The 26,245-nt window shown below is 36.6% G+C and overlaps 1 protein-coding gene and 1 long non-coding RNA gene across 2 annotated transcripts in view; one reads left to right on the forward strand and one right to left on the reverse strand.

The window, feature by feature from the left end:
* The window catches only part of LOC129240323 (titin), a 149,096-nt gene that overhangs the window by 32,500 nt on the left and 90,351 nt on the right, over window positions 1-26,245 (forward strand). The window contains exons 14-15 of the mRNA XM_054876062.1: window positions 67-1,381; window positions 6,442-6,571. Of these exons, the coding sequence (XP_054732037.1) occupies window positions 67-1,381; window positions 6,442-6,571 (1,445 nt within the window). The remainder of the gene's footprint in view (window positions 1-66; window positions 1,382-6,441; window positions 6,572-26,245) is intronic.
* Window positions 8,581-10,963, reverse strand: LOC129240324 (uncharacterized). The gene is made up of 2 exons (XR_008582060.1): window positions 10,707-10,963; window positions 8,581-9,294 (listed from the first exon to the last, which is right to left on the reverse strand). It is a non-coding gene; the product is annotated as an uncharacterized LOC129240324 (long non-coding RNA).

Genomic DNA, 26,245 nt, shown 5'->3' on the forward strand with positions numbered 1-26,245 from the left:
TTTTAAGTCATCGTCCTTTTTGTAAATAATTTTACTGAGTTCTCGCCTCTTCATTCTAACTTTCAGGGAAGAGCAGTCGTCCGCAACCACTGTCGGTAAGAAGGTTGTAAAGAGACCACCAGTTGAACCCGCTGAATCGTCCGTGCATGGCCGCGAAGTGATAATGAACAAACAACAGCAAACTCAAAAGGAAGTAGTGGGTGATTTGGAGATTACACGTAAAATTACTGCTACCGAAACTACTGAAATGGAACATAAAGGCACCGTGCAGGAGCGCGTTGTCAAGGGTCCAGTACAACCCTCAAAAGCACCTGTGTTCACGAAGAAAATCCAGCCATGTCGCGTGTTCGAAAACGAACAAGCCAAATTTGAAGTGGAATTCGATGGCGAACCAATGCCAACTGTAAAATGGTACCGTGAAAACTTCCCCATCAAGAGTTCACCAGATTTGCAAATCCACACCTTTAGCGGCAAGTCCATACTAATCATACGCCAGGTTTTCGTCGAGGATTCGGCTGTATTCTCATGTATTGCTGAGAATCGTGGAGGTACTGCGAAATGCAGCGCTAATTTGGTGGTTGAGGAACGTCGACGTGCCGGCAAGGGTGGTCTTACGCCGCCCAGCTTTGTCAATGTTATTCAAAGCACAACAGTATCCACTGGTCAATTGGCACGTTTCGACGCCAAGGTAACCGGTTCACGTCCAATGGATGTTTATTGGCTGAAGAATGGCCAGAAGATACAGCCAAGCATCAAATTCAAAATGCTTGAAGAGGACAATCTTTACACGCTTCTCATTATCGAACCATTTGCCGAAGATTCGGGCCGTTATGAGTGTGTAGCCGTTAATGTAGCCGGTGAAGCACGTTGTGATGCCGATTGCGTCGTACAAACACCCACCAAACCCGAGAAACCCACCACACCTGGCAGCGAAAAGCCGCCACATATTGTAGAGAAACTAAAGAGCCAATCCGTGGAAGAAGGTAGCAAAGTGATCTTCCGTTGCCGCATTGAAGGCAAACCCACACCAACGGCACGCTGGCTACGCGGTGAAAACATTGTGAAACCATCGCGTTACTTCCAAATGACACGTCAAGGTGAATACTATCAACTGGTGATTTCTGAAGCCTTCCCCGAAGACGAGGGCACATACAAGTGCGTCGCTGAGAATAAGCTGGGTAGCATTCAGACCAGCGCTCAATTGAAGGTGCGTCCAATTGAGAATCTCGATGCGCCACCAACCATCACTGCACTGAAGGATGTCTCCGTGACGGAGGGTATGCCAGCTCAATTCAAAACCACCGTTACCGGCAAAGTGAAAGCCACCAGTGTACAATGGTTCCGTGAGGGTACTCTTATACCGGAAACCCCTGATTTCCAAGTGAGTTCATATTAAATTTATGCTTTTGTTTTTAATATTGGCTAAGTTGCAATTTTCCTTGCTGCTTTATTACCCGGGTATTTTTCCATAAAACGATTCAGAAAAAAATGGAACAAACAACTTAGGCACTGTCCATTCGTCAAATATTTCAACAAATCTCGATTAGATAAGTTGTGCCTGAGATTACGCATGAAGTGGGTGAAATATCCATTAATAGGCTGCCAGACAAAGCCTTGAAGGGTATTTAGACCAATGTTTTTTCTCTATAATGATGTTTGGACCGATGGCAGTAGATAAAAAGCCTCGAAGACGTATTTTTGATTCCCCAAAAACTCCTACTTCATTCAGCGCTCAATTTACAGAACACAAAATAAACTGCTGGGCGGAATTAGACTTTAAAAATTCATTTAAATTACTACCAGATTTATTTGAAAGTCCCGAAAGCTTTCATTAACGCGACGTCTTTGTATGCTGCCGGGTAGATGGTCCAGAGAGTTTGATTCGATTTAAAGTTATTTTCTGATCTTCAATGGTTCAGCTAATATTCAGCAGACATATTCTTTCTCCCCTTGGCAACTATTACTTTCGCATGGCTTCAAAACAGTATGGAAAAATACACTTTACATCCGAGCTGCCATTTACATCTGAGAGTTCATTTCTATTACTCAGAGAACCTTTGGATTGTCTAATATGAAACCGAAAACAGCCTCTTTACCATCTTCAAGCATCTTATTTTTTAATGCAGCATCTCCCATTAAGATTGGCTATTTTAATTTTAAAAAATTCTAAGGGGCTTATTGTAAAAGGGAATTTCGGGAGTGTTGGGGGTTATGGATGGATTGGTTACAGTGACTTTTTATTTCTCTCGAAAGTATTTATTCATCAATATCTTTATTCATATTAGTTTGAGGAAAACTAAATCCAGTAAGTTTATTTTTTATTTTGCGCAAATGACTTAAAACTGTTTAATGGTCAATCTTTAGCTCCTGAGCGATGCTACGACTACTCACATGCCGGTCAATTTCGATTATTTCTGTGATTTTATCGACATTTTCCCGAATGCCTAAACGTAATGAAACCAAAATTGCAAATTATCTGTTTCCCTATCGGCACCGTAAACACCTTTCACAATTTAAGCGGTCTAGTTGCGTTTTCGCCCTTGTGTGTAAAATGTACCCCATTTTCTTTTTGTTGACTTCCATTATTAACACCCTGTAACTCACAACTGAATGAAATAAACAAAAAACAGCGAAACAAGTTTTTAATCTGAAATGTCACTTTGACAACGAGCATAAACTTTAGTTCTCTAGCAAATTAGTTCGTAGCTGTAAGGCTCGTAATGTCTGTCATTCTATGCGATAAGGTACGCATAGGTATAGTAAAACATTCACGTTTTCATTCAAAGCCATTAGGGGCCATTAGCGATGAAGTTTTATCTTCCTTATAATGCAAACTTTTGTTGTGGGACGACGGTAGAGTCAGAACGAATTTCACTACCAGAGGAACCAGCAGGCTTTTTATATATTTTATCCCACACACGATGGCTAAGCGATCTAGAGATGATAGGTTAGATATTACTTTGAATATTACTTTGAATCTGATAAGACGGAAGATGACGGCATTACTTCGTCAAGTAGAAAAAATTTTCGAAAAAAAATCCTTCAATCAGGCACGAGTTTTTTATGTTTTTCAAAAGCAGTATAAATTTTACTGAAATCTACCAAGCGGCTTTTAAATTACAATGATCACCAGTTCAAAAAACATAGTTTTGAGAAAAACGCATTTAAAGTTTTGCGCCGAGTGCCCTTTGTTAATTGTTGAATAACTCGAAAAGTATTTGTCGAATTCACTTCAAATTTTCACACAATATTCTTAAGATACTATACTTTACGAAAACGCAAATTTTTAATTCTGACTACCCCTAATCCCTTAATAAAGCATAAAGAGGTTTCGGAATCGCATTGTAACTGCCCACAGTGGATATCAAAACTGCGCTCTACCGAATGTGCCCACGCTCAAACCTATTCGATCACAGCGGTCGAAGGACATAGCGAAGATCTAGAGCGACAATACTCAGCTACATTTTGTTCAGGTCAAACTCTATAATTATGTACTCAGTACCATTGGAGGTTGGTTAAAGTGATGATTCATCCAAAATCCAACTACCGCTTCTGAGCCATTTTGTTGCCCCATCCTCGCTACAAATTTGTTTAAAGCTTATGTACAGTGTGGCTATATCCAGCCTGTGCGGTTTAAAGTCCTTATTAGGTTATTGACGGCCAAGCCAGACAGTTATCCGAGACTCTCGAACAGTGATTTCCCCAGACTTAACATTCTGTCCTTCACAGAGGAAATGGAAAATCGTTCCATTTTTCTCTGCTTGTTTACAGCTGTGCTTGTTCCCCGACATATCAAGGCATCCCGTCGTTTCATGTTAATCAATGTTGACGATTGTTTGAGGTTGTGGCCCACCTACGTTCTGCTAATTCTGCATGTCGTCTGGTCTCTCCATCTACAATCCGCGATTCGGAAGTATTTTGGGGAAATTGTATTCCTCATTGCACCCAGTGGTGTGAATACCGATTCTTCCAGAACGTTATTCATGGCAGATCCCCCTCTTGCCAGTTCATCTGCTCCTTCGTTACCCTCAATACGGGATGTCACGGGACCCAGATTAAGATATATTTGCACCGCATCTAACTTCGCCGCGTGAAATAACTATCGCGCTAGCCCCTATTGATGAATTGTTTGCTATAAATTTGTTCTTTATTTGATACTCTTTTTATGAAAATATAGTTCATTGGCGGCCGCCGTAGCCGAATGGGTTGGTGCGTGACTACCATTCGGAATTCACAGAGAGAACGTCGCCCCTCGGCAGGCAATGGCAAACCTCCGAGTGTATTTCTGCCATAAAAAAGGTCCTCATAAAAAATATTTGCCGTTCGGAGTCGGCTTGAAACTGTAGGACCCTCTATTTGTGGGACAAAATCAAGACGCATACCACAAATAGGAGGAGGAGCTCGGCCAAACCCCCCAAAAAAGGTGAAAGCGCCAATTACTACTACTATTCTACTACTACTACAAACCCACCTTCAAACTTTGTGCAAATCAAACAAAAAATCCAAATGTTTATAGAAATTTCGAAATTTTTGATTTCATTTTTTAAAAAAAGAAAAATTTATGCAGTTTTATAGCCAATTGAATTTTTGTATAATAAAGTGAAAGTTTCAAGTAGCTTGAAAATCGCATTGATTTTTGGCAAGGTTGGTTTTTTGCTTGCTTTATTAGCGAAATCCTTCTGGCGGCCAAATGTTCAAGCAATATTAAATTAAGACGTGTACAAATGAAACTAATGCCCAGTCTCGGGACATGACATAGGGTGACCTTGCAATATCAGTTCACCCAAAGCATCGATAATTCTGACATAACAACCGATTTTGGACGATTTTTCACGTAATTCGTTCTGTAGCGAAGTGCTGCCAAGGATAATGGATTACACGGTTTGGCCATCCGCCAAAAAAAATTGTGAGAGTAAATCCGGTTGCCGCGTCATCGCAGACTCGACAGCAAAATTCTGCCCGCTTATTTCACAAGTATTCGCGAGCTTGTCCAATCAGTCTTATATCTCCAACAAAATCTCAGTTTTACGCTAAATAAACCACTATCAAACCAACTCCTGTTAGCAAATCAGCTGATTTCTTCAGCCGGTTAAGGGGCAGATATTGGCCACACTTTCTGAATTCTCACCACCATTCGGAAGTACTTCATCAAAAAATTGGCTCACTGTTGTGTGTTTAATTCACGTCGAAAGTAATAGCAAAATATTGAACTAAAATGTTCACGATTTATTCCATTTTTAGCTAAGATGAACTCTTAGGCAAATGAAAGAAAAACTTTTACTTTATAACAAAATCAATATGTACTTTTAAGTGCAATATGACATTTTCGCCGAGCCGTAACTACAGTTTTCGCTGAAATTCTCTAATTCCCATGTGTTTGTTATCTTAAATAGCTCTCGGTAACTCTCGTTGTCGGCTTAATAGGAAATGTTATCTTAACAGTGGTAGCCACATTATGATCACCACAGTGATGTTAGCATTTTTTATAAGAGACTTTTAGGCGCAGACAGAGCATTAACTATGCAAACGTCAAAGGAGCGAATATTAGTTTTTCATTAATGAAAATTGCTCTTTCCATTATTTTTTAGCTAGAATATGTATTTTCTATTAAAAACGAAGTAATTTGAAAATAATAAATAATTTGGCAAACCAAAACATAAGACATTTTAACTCGCTCATCGCAACCATGACATACAGAGACAGGCAGATTTGGTAGCCATCTATTGTCAGCAAACTTTAAATGTAAACAGAGATTAGCTGTTTGTGATGTCTGTACAGTCCCATGCGCAGTTAAATTCTTGTTGGAAATAAACTTCAATATTTCTAAAGTACATTTGCGATCGCAAAGGATTTCTGTTTAAGGATCATACATATGTATGTGTGTAAATTTAAAGACATGTTTGAGGTGTTATTTTAATTGTATTCTATTCACTTCGTATTCATCAAAGTATGAAGTCTGTGTGAGTGTCTATTCTCAAATTATATTTATGAGTTACATAACTCAATTTTTTTGTTAACAAAATATGGCTGATTAAGGCGGCCGTCGTAGCCGAATGGGTTGGTGCGTGACTATCATTCGGAATTCAGAGAGAACGTCGGCTCAAATCTCGGTGAAGCACCAAAATTAAGAAAATGTGTTTTCTAATAGCGGGCACCCCTGCCCATATCTGCCGTTCGGAATCGGCTTAGAACTGTAGGTTCCCCCATTTGTGGGAAAACATCAAGACGCACGCCGCAAATAGGAGGAGGAGCTCGGCCAAACACCCAGAAAGGGTGTACGCCCAAATATATATATATAAAAGCATCTGCTTCAGAAAATTTCTTCAATTTTTGTTGGAAAACGAATTTTTCGTGGCAGCACTAATGTCACAGCCTATTTTTAATTTGTTATCATTATTCCTTTTCCGTGATGCTAAAGATTCCTTTTTATATATTTTTCAGATGATCTTTGATGGGAATAGTGCCGTACTACTTATTGGAACAACTTATGAGGAGGATTCGGGCATTTTCACCGTTCGTGTTACCTCATCAACTGGACAGGTCGAGTCGTCAGCTAAGTTGACTGTTAAAAGTAAGGATTGAATTAATAAGAAATAAGAAAATGAAATAATAGTGAACAAAAAATGCAAAACGCTGACGGACGTAGTCTAACAAAACCGAAAGAAACTCCTAGCTCTAGCCTAACTATCAAATATGAAATACTCAATTTAAAAAATAAGAACGAACCCCGAAACGTTGACGATGAAAAGAAAACAATCCAAAAATTAAAGCAAGTGTTCACAATAAGTGGTACGAGAACAAATCAGCAAAAGAAACAAAAAAGCGGATAAAATTACTAATTACTTTACAACTAGTCGTAAAAGTTTGAAACAATATTAATGAAATTTTCCTGAAACAACAAATATTAATATTTTATTATTACTGAAAAAGAAAAATTCTCCAAAAAACAAAAAAAAAAAACAGAAACGAGCATAAAAATTATAAATAAACAAAATATTTTTACTACTAATTAACATAATAAAAAGTGAGCAATTGATAAAAACGAAAATAAAGATACTAAATTAAAGATTTTATAAAGTAAGAGTAGTTGGCATTTCTTGTACAGCTAAAATTGCGTATGGCTATGAAAAGAAAATTGTAGAATCCAATGAGTTCCACAAACGCGCGTCGTGCGAGTATCCATACTCCATAATAGATTTTCCGGCACATTAGTGTAAATGCGCACAGGCAAAGGTGGAACGCGAATGAACGTGCACACACATACCCATGTAAACACTTACACAACCATGTTTGTAGATGAGTGTAGGGGATGGGCGTATGAGTAACATCAAACCAATTAGGCAAAAAAAAAGCTCAAGAAACACACAAGAACAAGAAAAGAAAGAACACTCAAAGTAAAATTCTAATTCTGGCACACACAAAAATTTTCAAAAAATTAAAAACCAAAAATGTGGAGAAATTGTGAACTGCTTTTAATAAAGTTGGCCAGCTAGATACATAGACATGTACGAGTATGTACCATGCCATACTTTGTTGGGGACGTGCGCAAAACGCACATTCAGTCTAAAAACATACGATTGACTATACAAATTTTCTGTCTTCTACAACTTTGAAAAACACACAAACCTACTTTCAGCAGTTGTGCTTATACTTTACACACATACATATATACATAAATACATTTCTTTATTGTTATTAGCATGAATTATTAGCAGATAAATGTACATTGTATACATCTATACATTAATACATTTTGTTCAATATTCACATGCATACATACAGCATATTTGTGAAAGCCAACGCTTAGCGACTAGCGCACAGACAATAGACGAAAATGTCTTATGCACTGCGCCAAATTGCATTTCCACGCCATGCATGTCACTTATCCATATAGAGACATACATATATGAATGTGTGTGGGCATAAATGTAACTTATTAGTAGCTAACTAGTGACCCGCCACCACCTGCTCGCTTAGGGGAACAAAAGGTTCGTGCGCAAAATTTAGGTCGTTGAGCGCGTGTGTATGTATGTATGCATATACTCAGACTCGTACATTTACATATATGCAGTTATGTATGTAGATACGTACGATCATGCATAAAAATATGCGTTCATATTGTGGAAGAAACATAAATTTCAACGAAATTAAATGAATGCCCGGCTATTCTTAGCCCCATACTGTCGCAGTGGACTCGTGTACGACGAATTTTGTGTACGTGCAGTGCACAAATATTGCTCAAGTTTCTAGTTTTCCATGAGATACATGTAATATATACGAATAATATACATATTATTTGAGTTTTCGTATTTTTATTTTCTGTATTTTTTTTTTTTAAATGGTTATTCATAGCAAAATTCGAAAATGGTTTAGCGCTTATGGAGATTAGCCATGGCTATTTTGAAATCACATTGATTAGCGTCCTGTATTTTTAGCATTTGCGTTGCCTGCGTCCCGTCCAACACCCCCCATACCTGGAGAGCATCACCGCTCTAGAAGCACTGACAAATAAGAAATGAAAATAAAAATAAAAATACAGCACCTTTCGCATTATTAGTGGAGAGTAAAAAATAGAAATCATTATTTATTGTTTTGCTGCCGGCTGACAGTACTTTATTTGTTTTTCATCAATTTTTATTTGTTTTCGAATATTTTAAAAATAGGATATATATGAGGAGAAAAAATATATACATGTATGAAAAAATAATATAGTAAATGTAGATGAAAGAGGAGATAGTACATTAAAATAAACGCCTGACCAACTGACACTATTCCAAGCAACTCGTAACTACTTTTCAAGCTTCGAAGCTGCTCTCATAGCGATAGTTTCCAAGGAGTAAACTGCAGCAACATCGCTGTAAGGCACAACTACCGGGGTATGTGGTTTGCGAAGTAAGCAGGTTACCACGTAACACCACACACGATTCTCTCCGTACTTCCTTGATGCCAACGCTTGCTGTGTTCTGTCTTTTTGGCGCGCCGCTTTATATGTTTCACAATAAATACAGTTGTACAGCCATTTTCATTTTGGCACTCACCTTAATGAATCATTATTTGTATGATTAGCCACATAGGACAAATCATTAGTTGGCATTAGTCGCTTGTATCTAAACAACGAAATATGCTGATTAATTATTTGATGGTACATTTGTCAGCAGCACCAGCATCATCAACGATAGACAGGTTGATTCACAGCGGGTATAATTTATTTTTAAGCAGCTCACTAGCCAGCTCATCTTGGGATCGTGTGTTGTTTATGCGCTCTACTGCCTTGGCATAGCCGTTGTGGGTTGGCTGCGAGAAAAAGAAAAGTATGAATATTTTGTGGTAAATAAAAAATATATGAAAATTGTATGAAATATTTTTTTACAAAAAAAAAAATAAACAAAAACAAAAATATAATATTGTTTCAAGCTTTGACTATTAATGTAATTAAATCGAAGAAAACAACTATCTTATTTGAAATGTTGTACTATTTACAAAAATAAGCTATTCCATTTTCGCGTCAACACCGGACCGCTACTCGTCTACTACATATTGTTTCTAATATACTATATCTAATATTATGTACGATGCCAAAATACCTTGCCGCTGAATCATATCAACTACTTTGTCGTTATGTACTACCCATATATTTACTTCACTGACATTCTGTGGACTTTTGACAAAACTTAACGCGATTCAACATTCTCCATTTGCAATCCTCTCTTTTGCTGAATTTTCAATGCACTTTGCTGCAGTTTAAGAATGTACATACATACTTTAATGAAAGTTGAATTGAAATATTAAATTCTGCCATGAGGGATCAGAATTAAAAAATCTAAAAGCAATCATTTTTTTTTTTTTTTGTCAAAAGTCCACTGATTTGCGAATTCTAAATGTCTAAAAAGTTGTACACTTTATATCGCTTTTTTTGGTAATGTATTTTTGTAGTAACGTTGCATGAGTTTTTATAATTACTTTTTTATCTACCCGCTTCATACTAATACTAAGTTCTACTTCATTAATTCGTTTAATTTTTTGTTGATCTCTACTTCTCGTTGTTTTATTTACATTTCACATTGCGTTTTTTGCATATGTTTTTTTATATTTTGTTTACAAAAATTGTTTGTGTGCTTTCTGCTCTTCCAACCTTAAGCAGAAGAATGAAACACTTCAAAGCACTAAATGTGGCCTTTTGCCGCTATTCGGAGATATTCACAACAAACCTTTGTTCACAGCTCAAAAGCTTATTGTTGCTTTAATTCGTTTCTTTATTTTAATTCATTTGAAGCGCTTGGCTTAAAAAATTAATCATAAAATACTCATGCGACCAGGCTAGCAGCGCGTACCTTTTAATGTCACTGCAATTTTATATATACTTGTATTGTGTTAATTTCTTTAAAAGCATATTTTTTATATTTTTAAAAAGCGATTTCAACTCGCCTCGATGTTAGTTTGTTTGTTAAGTGTTTTATTTAAATAAAATAATCACTCATTTATATTTATATTTATACTACGTTGTGTGTACTCCTCCTTTGTAAGCCTATCTAATATTATTTGAATTGTTGTTCATGTTTACATACATACATACATCCATGTATTGATTATTTTTAATTTTGATTTAAATAAATATACACAATAAATCACACAATTCCACATTGCTGAAAATTAGCATACTTTTTCTCTGTTAAATTATCTAAATTATATCATTTTACAGCTTTTACATAAATGCACTTATGATCCTTTAGCTTTCTATACGCTCGCATATCCTCTATGCTGTACGCTGCTCCAAATCACTTTTTAGCTAGCAAAAAACTACCATGCACCGGTAGCACCTCCTACGTAGTGACATGTGTGTCACATACCAAAAACAGGTAAGTTTGAAAAATACACCTTTCCTGTTTGACTTTTTTCGCGAAAACGTCTAATCACGCCATACAAATTGTTCCGTAGCAAGACACTGCATTTTTACACCTTTCGCTTTCGGAGCGCCGTACACGACTGAAAGCTAAATTGAAATTTTTCTTACTCGATTTGTTTTCCCGTTGTGCTCATAGCAACAACATCGCACGCGCCGCCAGCCACAATCGGCAATCGGTAAACGGCAATCAACATCGGCAGCAATGTTGGATTTTGTCTGGCAGCGATAGTCGGCAACATCTCGGCACGCCGCGACACACCTCCTACTAGATAGGTTTACGTGTGCCAGGTGAAGACGGCATCTCCCTCTTACTACAAGATAGCGCACATACAAATGTATACTATACACAGTGATCAATGCACGTATGTGCAAGTATATGCACTTGCATGTTGGTGTGTGTGTATAATATACGCCATGAGCACTGAAGTATTCTTCGTCCTTCGGCAAATGTCAGCAACATCATTAAAATTTGGCAAAAATGAGAAGAAAGAAATGTAGAAATATTTAAAATAAGTTAAAGCAATGTTTTTTTTTTTTTTTGTTTTTTTAATTATATCTTCTTACGTACATATGTATGCATACCCATAAATATATTCACTTACCTATCGCACAAGCGCAACATGTCTCAACTTGCCATATATCATTCGTTCATCTTGAGCTGTCCATCTTCATTTGCAATCTTTTAATGCCTTTAGGAAGCAAAAGCTATTGTTTGCTTCTTTGTTATTCCTTTTTGTGGCTTTTTTCTGTTATTTGATTAACAAGTATGCACACATGGTACTCTGCCAAATTCAATTACTACTCTTCAATGAGAAGTCATCAGCGCGATACGAATTTTCGATAAAAATAAAATGTACAAATACATATGTACATACATACAAATGGTACATATATGCGCTTAAGTTCCCTTTCAATTCGATTTCACCTACGATTGCTTATTTATCATACTATATTTGTGTCTATCTTTTATGGCAACGGATGATTGGTTTGCTCGATATAGGCAATGACGCACTTTTAAGGTTGATGGCCAAATTGGTTTTAGATGCATCACTTTAGTTTTCTTAACTTTTTTAGCGAATGATTAATCAAATTTTTTTTTATTCTAAAATGTGCTTAGTAATATTTATACTCATACATATGAGCACCCCTACTATGCATATCTCGATAATGAACTAATTTCTATTTATCTAAAATTGGTCTTGATTGAGTAAGAAGTCGAAGTTCTTTTGAATTACACACATATGTACATATGTATGCACATTCAAGTACATAAGAAAAATTCAACCAAAATATGGAAATTCGTACTGCTTTTTCTGCCTTTTTCCCCTAAACCAGTAACAGGTTTATTTGGATCAATTTAATTACATTTACTGTCCTCTGCTATAAGCCAGAGTAATAGTAAACTGCAGATACGAGTATATCCCCAAATAGAGTATAGGCGAAGCTACTCCTCCCATTTGTGGTGTACTCGTTGATGTCGAGGAGTGGCCACCGTTGGAAAAATTAGTTCGCTATTTAGTGTCCGTAGTTGTTACCGAACTTAGCAACTACTAGCAAGAGTAAGAAAACGTGTGATATATAAAAAAGGAAAAAAATGGTAAATAACTTAAACGCACACATACAAAAAAAGTAATTTATTAAAAGAGTCACATTTATTGTGCCTTGCTCACAATATCCCACTAACAAGCAATGCAAAGGTCTTACTGGTATTATTCGATTTTTACTAAATCGGGAAATAGAAGCGACCGAGGTAGGGTGGGATTGAGGCAAATAATTTCCATGGCCCAACTCCTTTCCATAGCCTTAATCCGCATTTAGCACACAAAAACAACGCATCGATCGTTTTTTTACAGGCTTCAGCGCCAGCTTATCTTAGGTTCTCCTCTATGCCTCTATAGAGCGCGCTCCAGTGGACCTTTTATTACTTTCAACCGCTGATTAGTGTATTGCACGGCCAGTAATATGTGCATCCCAACTCTTGTTCAAGAATCTTATATTCAAGAGAATTTTGTGCACTCTTCATGTGAAGACTCCCTTCAAATGGGGAAGGCATTTAAAAAAAAATTTAAATTAAAAATCTCAGCAAAGCCCATTTAATTTACAAAGAGACGGGTTCTCATGTATACTTTGTAATTCTACAGTTGTAGTTTATTATAACACGTAGGTAGGTAGGGTGGTTGTCATAAAGACACATAACTGGCAGCAAAATATAAGGTGAAGTAAAATGTTCTGATCGCTTTCCAATGTATACCCTTAGTGAGTCACAGTTGTACTCCTATATAAGTATCGTACATGGCGTTGGGCGACACTACGTTTCAAAAAAGTTCTTTGACAGCTTTGTGTTGAGTGAATCCATTTGTGTGTTGCACTATTTCAAAGTAATGGCAAATATAAAATTCGATTCATTCTTCAATATCACTACGACCAAGGAGTATAGTCAGTGGCCGAAAAATTGTGTACTGTTTTATGTAACTGTACTAGGAATCTTAATGTTGATGCGACTAAAAACGGCTAATAGCTGCCTGTCAACAGCTGAATTGCATTCTTCTGCCGTCTGAATCCCTATGCATTTTTTCCTCAAACCAGCTGTTGACCTTTCTACTCGTTAAAGACCAAAAATTATCCTCAGAATTTTACGCTTAAAGCGTAAGAGATAGGTTAGGTTAGCCTGGTTGGCAATAAGCCACGCATAGACCTTTTGGTCCCTAGCGATACCAGATGGAGACCGACCTCTATGAATAACTAAAGTAGACATCATGTAGGATGCCAGCGCTTTTGGCGAATCTGGGAGCTCCGCTTTTGAGACGTCCTCCACAGACCCTCAAACAGTGGGGCTCCCAGGCATCTTAGTCGCGTTTTTAATAATGCCGGACAAACGCACAGAAGGTGTTCTAAAGTCTCCTCAACATCCTCTCTGCATTTGCCCGTGTTAGCAATCCCTATCTTGTATGCATGTGCAGCCAATAGATTATGACCTGTTAGCATACCTATGATAGTTCTGCAGTCCTTTCGCGAGAGCGTAAGTACGAATTGAGTCAGTTTTTTCATTAGTTCTACACAAAACTTTTGCTGTTTTGCATGTGGTCAGATTAGTCCACCTAGCTTCCACCCGCCTTTTCATGTGGTCGTCCATTTCATTGTATTTAGCGGTTTTGGTATGTCGTTCTCTTCTTCAAATGGTAGTCTAAAAACACTTTTTGCTATCTCATCTACTATTTCGTTCACCATAATGCCTTTGTGACTAGATACCCAATAGATATGCAGCCTACTGTTTGCGGCTAGCCTTTCTATGGCCACCCTGCTCCGTTGAACATTTTTTGACTGCTGGTTGACTATCCAGGTATATATTAATTGTTGAGTTCTTTCTTGTTCTAGTGTAAGCTAGCTCCGCGGCTTTCCCCGCAGTAAAAACTTCCGCTTGGAAAATACTGCTGTGGTCTGGCTGTCTTATCTTTAGTTTTAAGCAGTAAATACCCGCTCCCACTCTGTCCAAAGTTTTATAGATGTGAAAAGTTCTATGGCCAGGCTTCATGCCTTTGTGCGAAACCTTCTCTCCCAATTAAAGTACGCAGTCATGTAGTCCGTGCAACCTTAGCTCCACTTTCCTATTGAGCTGTGACCGAAAGGTCTGCAGGTGAATACCCCCGCAGCCACTAGCCTCCTCGCAGATTTCGCTGCCAGGTTTTCCGCCATAAAGTCAATAGGTGGCATGCTGAGTATCATTTCCAGCGCCGCCGTTGGAGTGGTTTTCATCGCTCCTGTTATGCACAGTGGCATTAAGTATGTCAGTTTTCTTGTCGCAGTCCACCATACTAAGGCCCCATACAGCAATATCGATCTAACTACTGCCGTGTAGCGCCAATGCATCAGAGAGGGTGATAGACCCCAAGTAACGCCCAGCATTCTTTTACATGCGTACAACGCATTACTGGCCTTTTTATTCCTCTCCTCAACGTTGTGCTTCCACAGCTATTTGCTGTCCAGTATTACTCCGAGGTACCTCGCATGACCTTTGAGAAGTAGTTCGTTGTTGCCTAGCTTCGGAAGGTTCCACGCCGGGACCTTGTACTTCCTGGTAAAAAGTACCATATCCGTTTTCCCCGCGTTTATCCTTAGCCCTGCGCGAGATGATGCGTAAGAGATAGTTTTTTATTATTTTTATTTATTATTAGCAGTCAGAACCCATGTTTCACATTCACACGTTGCTATTGGCCTTATAAAGGTCCTATAGATCTGTAATTAACGTCCATGACAAGAGTTTGTTTTTGAGCAGTTTGAGGTGTGGGGATTTGCTTCTACTTCAAGGTAGTAATAGCTTCTAAAGGGTGATCAATTTAGTGGTATCGGATTTTAAATTGAAATAAAACAAAATTCAAATTGATTGGGCAATATTTATTATTTTTTTTAGAACGATTCACGACATTTATTTTTTAAAGACATGGCCTTTCAAATGTTGACCGCAACTGCGCCTTAATTCGACCAACCGTTATCACAATGATTCATTGGAGGTCTTCGGCCGGTATCTCGTGAATAACTTTAATAATTTTAGCTTCCAATGCTTCAATTAAAGAGGGTTTATAAAATAAAAGTCCAAAAGTGTGATAACGCATGTTCTTGGTGGCCAATCCACTGGGATTGCTCACCGAAACGACGACGCAGTAAATCCACTGTTTCTCGGGCTGTATGGCAAATAGCACCATCTTGTTGGAACCAATTGTTGTAGAGATCACTTGCTTTAATTTCTGGTATCAAAAAGTCGTTTATCAAGGCGCGATAGCGTTCGCCATTCACGGTTACATTGGCACCAGCCTCGGCTTTGAAGAAATATGGGTCGATGATTCCTACAGCCCAAACGGTTGTTTTCAGTGGATGTAATGGCTCTTCTTGAATGGCTTTGGGTTGCTTTTCAGCCCAAATATATATTTTTTTCCTTTATTGAAACGTAACAAACCGTCGCGGTAAAACTGTCCATCCTTTGAGGCTATCCACGGAACAAGCCATTTTTTGATGTCTTCATATGAATGGAACTGCTGGTCAGCTAGACCATGTGCCATCGATCGGAATCGGTGATAATCGGACGGGGGAGAACATGGCGGGTGAGGTAGAATTTCCTATTTCAGTGTTTCCAGGTAGGTTTTAACGGGTTTGGCAACGTGAGGCCGAGCGTTGTCATGCTGTAGAATCACTTTTTCATACCTCTCTGCGTATTGCGGCCGCTTCTCGCGCAGTGTTCGGCTCAATCGCATCAATTGAAGTCGATACCGATCCTCAGTGATGGTTTCGCTTGGTTTTAACAGTTCATAATAAATAACACTAACTTGGTCCCACCAAATACATAGCATAACCTTCGCAGCGTGAATATTCGGCCAAGGCGACGACGTAGAAGCATGACCGGGCAGTCCCCATGACTTTCTTTTCTTTGGATTGCTGTAGTGAATCCATTTTTCATCACCCGTCACGATGCGATGAAGAAAACCCCTCCTTTTTTGCCGCGGAAGCGAAAAAACGACGTTCAACATCCCTTGGTTTTAACTCATATGGAACCCAAGTTCTCTGTTTCTGAATCATTCCCAAAGCATGCAATCGCTTGGAAATGGATTGACGGGTAACTCCTAATACTGAAGCAAGCTCTTCTTGCGCTTAACACGGATCCTCATTGAGCAATGCCTCCAATTCAGCGTCTTCGAAGGTTTTTGGCCTTTCTTCACGTGGACGGTCGTCAACATTAAAATCATCTCCTTTAAAGCGACAGAACCAATCTCGGCACGTTGTTTCACTTAAAGCAGCATCTTCATAAACTTTTTGTAGCTCTCGATGCGCTTCAGCCACCATTTTTTTCGAATGAAAGAGGAAAATCCACACTTCCCGCAAATGACGATTATTCGGCACAAAATCAGACATTTTCACAAAACCAAAAGTATATGATACCAAAACAAAATCACTAATGTGTCGCCGCAGTTTGGTTACCATATGTCTAAGCTTGGTTTATGACGTTTAGGTTATGTTAGAATCGACTTGCACACACAGCTGGCGGCATCTATTGACAAACAGCGAGAACTTAGTTGCGCACCTAATACATATTTTTCGCAACCATTCGTCCAAAAATTAGGCACATTTTATACCACACCTGCAGGGCTTCGCTGATTTTTTTCTCTTTCCAAAACACAAATTACCATTTCGAGGCACTCGTTTTCAGCCGATGTAAGGCATAAAGGAAAAAATGCGGAAAAAGTTGTAGCCTATTGGAAATTGAAAGAATGTTTTCACAACACGATTATTTGTAAGCATAATAAGTATGTATGCCTGTAAGTATTTTATATAGGAAGGGGCTACTTTTAAGACAATGTGTATATACATACATATGTAAATATGTATTTGAATGAATAATAAATATTTGATACTTTTTACATATTATATGTATGTATGTAAATATCTAAATAATTTGCTTCCTCATTGCTTTCCAGTTGCAATAGAATCTAATGTATCTATAGAAAAATCCCAAAAAACAGTTATTCATCTTTATGGGCATTAAAACTTTGCTTAAAATTTTTCAATTTGTATTTAGCTTTAGTGGTATCTGAATATGTAAGATTATGTGGAAAAAGATTAATAAAAAAAATGGGAAAAAAATCTAAGCACCTGGACTACGCTATTTTTAGGTAATGAAAACTGTCATTATTCATATTTTGTCTGCACATATATAAATATGTATGTATGTACATTTGTTCGAGCATGTATGGAGATTATTGTTTTAGTTCAGACTTATACAAAATACTTCTAATAATACGACAAAAACTAATTAATGGTGTCAGCGTATTTTATTTTTTCTCATTTTTACAAATGGGAAGAACGAAAATTAAAAAATTCAAGCTAGAAAAATGTAGAAAAATAATGCTGCAGACTGGGTGTGCAGCTTCTCAAAAAACTTTAAAATTCAAGTAAAATGTTTATGTTGAAATTGGAGCAATCTAACATGCATACATACACGCAACCATAAATATGCTTAAGTAATTGCGCATGTATATGTGTACATACAATATATCTGATTGCATACATGAATGCATAATGTAACGCAACAGACAATATTTCAAGTCGCAAATGGGGTCACAGAATTATTTTTGTATTTACGAATAGGGAACAAGCAGTCTACAGGGTTTTAATGGTTTTAGATTTGAAAATAAAATGTTCAACTACATAGGTACCAGTACATGCTGAAGAGAAAAATCTTAGAGGAAGCATAAATTATGTATGTACATACATAAACATATGTACATTCATACATATACATACACATATGCATATTTACAATATAGTATAGTACGTGTTTCTGTAGAAAGAATTATATTATATTTAGTTTAGACTTAAACAAATGTTTTTGAGTTTTTGGGCATTCAAATTTAGCAACATAAATATTAGGTGAACTTTCTTCTTTTCGTTTCGACGATGAAATCAACACATACATATGTACATATATTTATAGCTATTCTTATCCGAATAGTTTCCTGACTATTTTTCAGTTACTTGGCAATGGAATAAATGCTCATATGGTATGCCGGTCCGACTTCACAGTTTCCATTATTTCATTTTCCATAATTGGCCCACAACACGAAATCAACCCTCTGCTGTTGCATTCGATACTGTATTGAGTCTACAAACAGCACTAATTTTTTTGCCCGACTGCTTCGATTTTTCCGACTGTCAAATAACTTGTTTTTCATCATCTTAAAATCCCCTTATAGTATAACCCAACGAAATGTATTCATCGTGAGATGTGGTCCCCTAAAGACATCTAGCTGAAAACACTAAAACATTTTTACTTCGTTTATTACAAAATTTTAATACCAGAACTCGAACTTAGGGAGTGTGGAAAAAAATTTTAGAATAAGTGATGCATTCAATCTTCATAAGTTTTCGCCAAACTACTCCCTTTTTATAGTGAGCGTTCTAATGTTGTCCTACACATGAATGGTCGGATATTTATTTAAAGAGGAAGGTATACCGTTAATAGTTTACCGAATTGCAAAGTGGCTGCCCTATGTCCTTGATAGCCTCACGAATTCCATCTTTGAGGTCTTTAATCGACCCTGGGCTGTTGGCGTAGACCTTCTCTTTTACGTGGCCCCAAAGAAAAAAGTCACAAGGTGTTAAATCACCAGATCTCGGTGGCCAATTGTGATCACCTCTTCGAGAGATAACATGGTCCGGAAATTTTTCCCGTAAAAGAGCAATGGTTTCGTTGCTTGTGTGGCACGTAGCGCCGTCTTGTTGAAAATAAACATTGTCCAGATCAATACGATCCAATTCCCGCCATAAAAAATCGTTAACCATCTCTCGATATAAATAAATAACACCTGTTATTAGAAAACTCTTTATTTAAAGGTCATGAAGATACTACCTGAGAAAAACTCCACATTACTGTTAAGAAGAAATGGCACTAAATTTGGTGAACTTAATCGACCTCTGTACTTTAAAATTCACTTGCGTTTTAGGCAGTCAACCTTGATTAAGGGGGAAGTCTACTGTGAATTTTTCAAAAAATTGATTTTTTTTTTATTAGCTTAAAAAATACTTTGAACCCTCTTAAATAAGGTACAATATGTGTTACAACTGGCTAAATTTTTCTTCGTTGAAATTTCGACCTTTTCCCGAAGCGCTCCAAAGCGCGTACCTGCTAATACTGAAACTTTAAACGCATTTTTCTCGAAACTAAGTTTTTGTATACGGTGTACACGATATCTCGAGTTCTGATAAATGAATCAGCTTAAAAATTTAATTATATATTCTCTGTAATAGTGTCTCTCGTCTGACATAGGATTTTTTTGATATCGTTATTTGTTAAATTGTTATAAACAATAGTAACATCAATTTTAGGCAAAAAAAAAGAAAAAAATTTCAAGAATTTTTTTTTTCAACGCCAAAATTTTTTATCGACATAATCCTACGTCAGACGAGAGTCAATACTATGTATATGATAACAATATTTTGTTTTTTTTGTTTTAGATCACCGAAACGTAAGATTTCATGTACACCGTTTAGGCACCTAAGAAAAGCGGACCTGCGCTTGCAGAAGTGCCACAGCGGACATTTTGAATATTTTGACTTAAAATTTTTTTTTCAAAAACTTAAATATATAATAAAGATAAGAGTTTAAATAGATTTTATGTACGAGCAATATTTTGTTAGAAATAAAATCCGGAAAATAAGCCTGTTTTTTCCCTTGTCACAGTAGACTTCCCCCTTAAACCTATAAGATCGATTACCATCAACGCGAGTTACAGGCCTCTTCTTTTCGCCAAGCGTCAGCAAGTGGCGAATAAAAGAAGCAACTGGTATAAATGAGCAACGCCGTAGCTGAATGGGTTGGTGCGTGACTACCATTCGGAATTCACAGAGAGAACGCAGGTTCGAATCTCGGTGAAACACCAAAATTAAGAAAAACATTTTTCTAATAGCGGTCGCCCCTCGACAGGCAATGACAAACTTCCGAGTGTATTTCTGCCACGAAAAAGCTCCTTATGAAATATATCTGCCATTCGGAGTCGGCTTGAAACTGTAGGAACAACACCAAGACGCACACCACAAATAGGAGGAGGAGCTCGGCCAAACACCCAAAAAAGGGTGTACGCGCCAATTATATATATACATATATATATAAAATGATGTGTGATGTGATGTGCTTGTAAGGTAGTGAATTATACCAGGTTATACCTCATAAAACTCGTTAGCGGCGAATCTTGCTCGATAACTTTGTTGTTGCTTTCACACTCAAAGTTTTTGTCAAGTAATTCGACCAGAGAGATAGCGAGCAAAGAAGTGGCGAATAAAAGAGGCCTATGTATAAAAACTTTATAACTTCCTTTACTACACAATAACAATCTGCCCTGGATTCCGGCACTTATCTAATGTCTCGGTTAATCCAGAAGATTATGGCTGCTGGCAGAAAGTATCGAAGATAGGATTTGATAGATTAAGTATCGTTCAAGTACAATGGGCTTCCCTGCAAAGTTTAAAATTGTTAGTAGTTGTGGGGTCCATCTAGCTATATGACCGCCGTGTTCGGAGTCTCACTAGAGACAGAGCTCAAGTATATCGAATACTTTCTTTGCTCCTCTAAAAAGCCGTTCCAAATAGCCGATGTTTGGCCAGCCGAGGTTGACCAATGTAAAATATCAAATATTGACTTGATTTATTTTTGGACTTTAAAAACTAAACTTCTTTAGCCCCTTCAGCCGAAATGCATGCGCTAAATATAAGTTGGGAAAAGTGATAGCTTCCGCTGTTCAATAATTTCTGGCTTCATATTCAGGCTAAATTACACTAGATGCATTGTAAGTATACTTGTCCCAAATTTGGTAGAGTTCAATAAAGTTACTTCAAAGATAAAAAAATTTGCTTAAAAATGTACGAGAAGTGCTAAAAATAACCTCGAATTCACAAAAATAAAAATATCCTTTGAAACTTTTTTGTGCATCTGAGAAAAGAAAAACGCACACAGTTACGGCTTGCTAGCGTGATTATACTCTCATATTCTACCCAAAAGAATCCTTCCCTTCTTTCCGTGACAAGGAATCAGAGACACGGAAGAGCTACTTCTGAGCACGGAGGTTCTGTCAATCGTAAAACTTTGTCTATCTGCGAGTATGGGCTGAACGCTAGACAGTTCATTGACAAAAACGTATTGGCAAGAGTCTTAAAGAGTGAACGGAGAAATGTGGAAGGGTAAATGTCATAGGTTTTTCATAGTTTCTCTAAATAGATGTGGTTATGCTGTGATAAGGCAATGCAAAGTTATCAAGAATGTCGCTAACATAGCCTGTAAAAATGATGTGAGGATTTCAACAAAAATGTATTCAACTGTACTGGTAATTGGAGACGCACAAATCGTTCTACATGAAATAGCATTTTTGACATACGAGTACACTGCAACACTGCCAAGATTTCCAATTCTATCATGGCGAACACAAAAAATATCACCGCAGTCGCAAGAACTACGCTTCGAAAACACTTACGAAAACAATATCAGACAATTTAGAAATTTATCGATTTTTCTTACTAAGGTTTAAGCATTGATATGACAGCAATTTTAAAACTTGGGTATTTGGCCGAACTCTTTCTCCTATTTGTGGTGTGCGACTTGATTTTGTCCCACAAATGGAGGGACCTACAATTTCAAGCCGACTCTGAACAGCAGATATTTTTTATGAGGAGCTTTTTTATGGCAGAAATTGCCGTTCGCCATTACCTGCCGAGGGGTGACCGCTATTAAAAAAAAAACTTGTTCTATCATTTTGGTATTTCATGCACGGATATTCGAGCCTATGCACTTCCAAATGGTAGTCACGCACTAACCATTCGACTACGACATCCGCCTTTTGCGTACTCGAAATTCTAATCATTATTAAATGTATGTAGGTATTATTTTGTGGGTACATCACTTAAGGGGTTAGGTGGGTTTGAAAATTTCAAAAAATCGAATTTTGTTTTTTTGTCTCATTAAATAGTACAGTATGTTTAAAATACTCTCCTAAAATTTTAAGTCAATCCGAGTAAAATTCTAAGAGATAGACCCTTCAGAAGTTCCGCCCATTAGGCCACGTCAGTTGAGCGCTTCGCTCGTATACGTGTTTATCTCAAAACTCCATTTTTTAAGTCGGTGGACACGAAAAGTTATGAAGCGATTTAGTTCAAATTTTGTACAAATCTTTGAAATAACATTATCTAGTTATTGAACGAAGGATTTTTTTTTTTGTTAATTACAACAATTTTTTTTTAGCCAATGTATGTCGAAAATTTCACTAAAAGATGTGTTTTTTGGTTCAAAGCCTGTCATAAATTCAAATTTTGATTTTTTTGATTTTTGATTTTTTTGATTTTTGATTTTTTTGATTTTTTTCCTTCGCACAACAACGAGATTTATCCATGTACTAACGAAATCCGTTTAGTTTTCTGATTTTAGATGAACCAATAATGAGCTATGCTGTCCACGGCAAGAGCATTTTTTTTTTAGACGTCAAGGAAGATGAGGTACCAACGGCTGAGTTTTCGAAATTTTTAAATAAAAATTTCACAAAATACTGTTTATATATGTATCTTAGATACAGTGAATTGCTTAAATAAAATATATGATTTTATATACTAAAAAAAAAATAGTCAAAATCTTCTTTTTTTCAACCTCTGAAACCCACCTAACCCCTTAACTTTAAAAGCGAGCGAGAATGATGTTGGCTATGGGGTATGGATAACAATTCCATCAGATGCAAACAGATGAATTATAGAAAAAATAGCAAAGAAAGATTTAGTTAGAGGAAAATGCTAAAAGCACAAACATACACTTATACTTGTACAGTTAAACTTAGCAGCTAAACTAAAAATCATTTTAAATTGCCATTATTGTTGCTGATATCAGTTTTTCATTGCAAATTAGGTGTCAACAAACTTGTATATAAATATAAATATATAAATATCTGCTCTGGCTGACACTTCTAATTAGAAAAGCTACTAAAAGGTTAAGATATCTGAAATTGTGCCAATGATTTATACAGTTGGAATGCTTGAGTTAACAGCCTAAAGCAGTATGCATCTCATAAATACGAGTATGTCAGGCAGATGAACTTGAAGAGAAATGTTTCTTAATAACACATTAATGGTCATACATTTTTGCATCGAAAAAAAAAATTATTTTCAAATTTAAATTCTCATTCAAGGGCCATGAAATATTGTGTATAATATAAAATATAAAATATGCGATGTACTTAGAAATAATAACTTTTTGGCAACCAATCCAACTGCAGCCACCTTTAGCTGCATATGAAAATTCATATGCAATTACGCATAAATGAAGACATCATTGGTTTACTAAATAAACTAAATAATTATTTGCATACACCTAAATGCCCAAAATATATACATATAACACCCTATAAATTTGGCTTATTGGCCACCTGTGAGATGAAAAATATTGAATCATAATTTTATACATAATTCATGTTTATAAACCACTTCTACATACATATATGTAGATATATCACACATAGAATATATCTGTTGTATATACATGTATATACCTACATATATCTACAATATGTCTCAGAGTTAATTTTAGTAAATGGACTAATAATGTCTTACCTGGGCCGAGTGAGCAATTCGATTTGCTTTTGAAACAAAATTTTTTCTTTTTAATAAAAAATTTTCAAATAGTCATGCTACTATTTTTAAATTCTCACAGACACCCTGTATATGTGGATTTTATGTATCTACATTAGCTTATATTTGCTTTTGTCTATATAACATGTACACATACATAGGTATATTTTTAATATGAAATAAATATTAAGTCACTCACGTGTGCAAATTAGGGATGGGCACGCTTTTCGAAAAATCGGATTGCGATTAATCGCTATTTCTTATATAAGTTTTTTTTTAATCTGGATTGAAAACCTGATCTTTTTCTTTTTTTTTTTTACGGAAAACCCAAAATATAAAAAACACATCAAACTAAAAACTCATCGAAATCGAATTAAGTTTGCTAAATGTATGAATACATATTATTTGAGAATAGCAAGTTATTACTTTTATTTGTTCCTTTTTTAATTTTTTTTTTGCTGTTTTTGCTGCGAAATGTAGCCACAACGTTCTTCTCTTTTTGGTAGGCGCCATCATTTTAATAGTTTTGAATGGTATTTTCGTTTTCTTAACAGTCAAAGGCAATATTCTTTTTTTTTTGTGGTTTGATTGTGATGGCTGGTCAGCAGACCATATTGCTAGATCAGTCAAAAGACCAAATTCACAATCAACTGCTTAATTACCAGATCGGCAAAAAAAAAGATTAGTAGTCACTTTGAAGTTTTTGTTACGCCATGACAAGACTGGCGTCATAAAAATGTTTTTGATGGCGCCATCTTTTTAATGAGTTAGTGCGTTGGAAGTTACATACATCTCTAGCTGACTTCCAGTGAAAGATTGGTGACATTCGGTTCAGTGGAAGCGAAGCTTTTGCGTCTAAAGTGTCAGTATGTTTGTGTCATCGGTACAAAAATGAGTTTCGAACAAAGAGCTAATATCAGATTTTGTTTTAAAATCGGTAAAACGTTTACCGAAACATTTGAATTGATGACAAAAAGTTGATGGCGATGATTGTCTATCTCGTGCCAGAGTTCATGAGTGGTTTTCACGCTTCAGAGATGGTTGTGAGGACATAAATGACAATGAACATACAGGCCGCCCAAAATAAGTAATTACCGAAAACTCCATCGAAATTGTTCGTAAATTTATCAAAACTGAACCGAAATCATCGTTGAAATTCATGGTATCAGAATCAGAATTGAATATCTCCAAAACATCGGTTTACCGCATTTTAACTGATCATTTGAGCTTACGAAAGGTCTGTGTACGTTTTATTCCGCACAGTTAACTGAGGACCAACAATTGCTCAGAATTCAACATTCGAAAGACCTCATTAAAGAGGCGAGGAAAGACGAGAACTTCCTTTATAACTGTTAAATTGTAACTGGTGAAGAAACGTGGTATTTCCAACATAAACCTGAAACTAAGCCTCAAAGTGCCGGATGGAAGGCCCTAGACGAGCCATCACTCAAAAAACGCGTTTGGAGAAGTCAAAAATCAAGTCGATGCTCATTTGTTTTTACGATTCCAAAGGAATTGTCCACAAGAAGTTCGTGCCAATGGGCCAAACTGCGAATGCAATTTTCTATCATGGCGTTTTGAAACGCTGCGTCGCATTTCTCGAATTCGCACTGAATACTGCGACGGAGGCAGCTGGCGTTTATTGCATGAAAATGCACCATCTCATCGATTCTTGTGACTGATTTTTTGACTAGAAATCGCATTATACCCAGCAATCACTCACCGTATTCGCCTGATATAGCTCCGTGTCACTTCTAACTATTCGGAAAATTACATTTCGTCATGAAAGGAAAACGTTTTGCGTCCATAGAGGCCTTTCAAAAGGCTTGTACCGACATCCTGAAAGACATTCCGGTCATTGACCTGAAACACTCTTTCGAAAAGCTTTTAGATCGCGCAAAACAGTGTATCGAGGCCAGAGGGGACTATTTTAAATAAATACACTCAAAATTATCAGAAAAAAGCTCCTGTCGTTTCTATATTTAGCTCAGTTTTGTTTATTTTGCACTTCACCTTGTATATAAATAAAAAAGATTAAAGCTGAAAGTAAAAAAAAGAGTGAAAAAATGATTAACCAAATAACTAAAAACCAATTTATGGAAACACCGATCTTTTTTAAACATCCCTAGTGCAAATATTAATTTATATACGTATGCTAATTTATGGTTATATGTATGTATCTCTAAAAAATGTACAATA

This window comes from Anastrepha obliqua, chromosome 3 (assembly GCF_027943255.1).
Source record: "Anastrepha obliqua isolate idAnaObli1 chromosome 3, idAnaObli1_1.0, whole genome shotgun sequence".
NCBI classification, from domain to species: Eukaryota; Metazoa; Arthropoda; class Insecta; order Diptera; family Tephritidae; genus Anastrepha; species Anastrepha obliqua.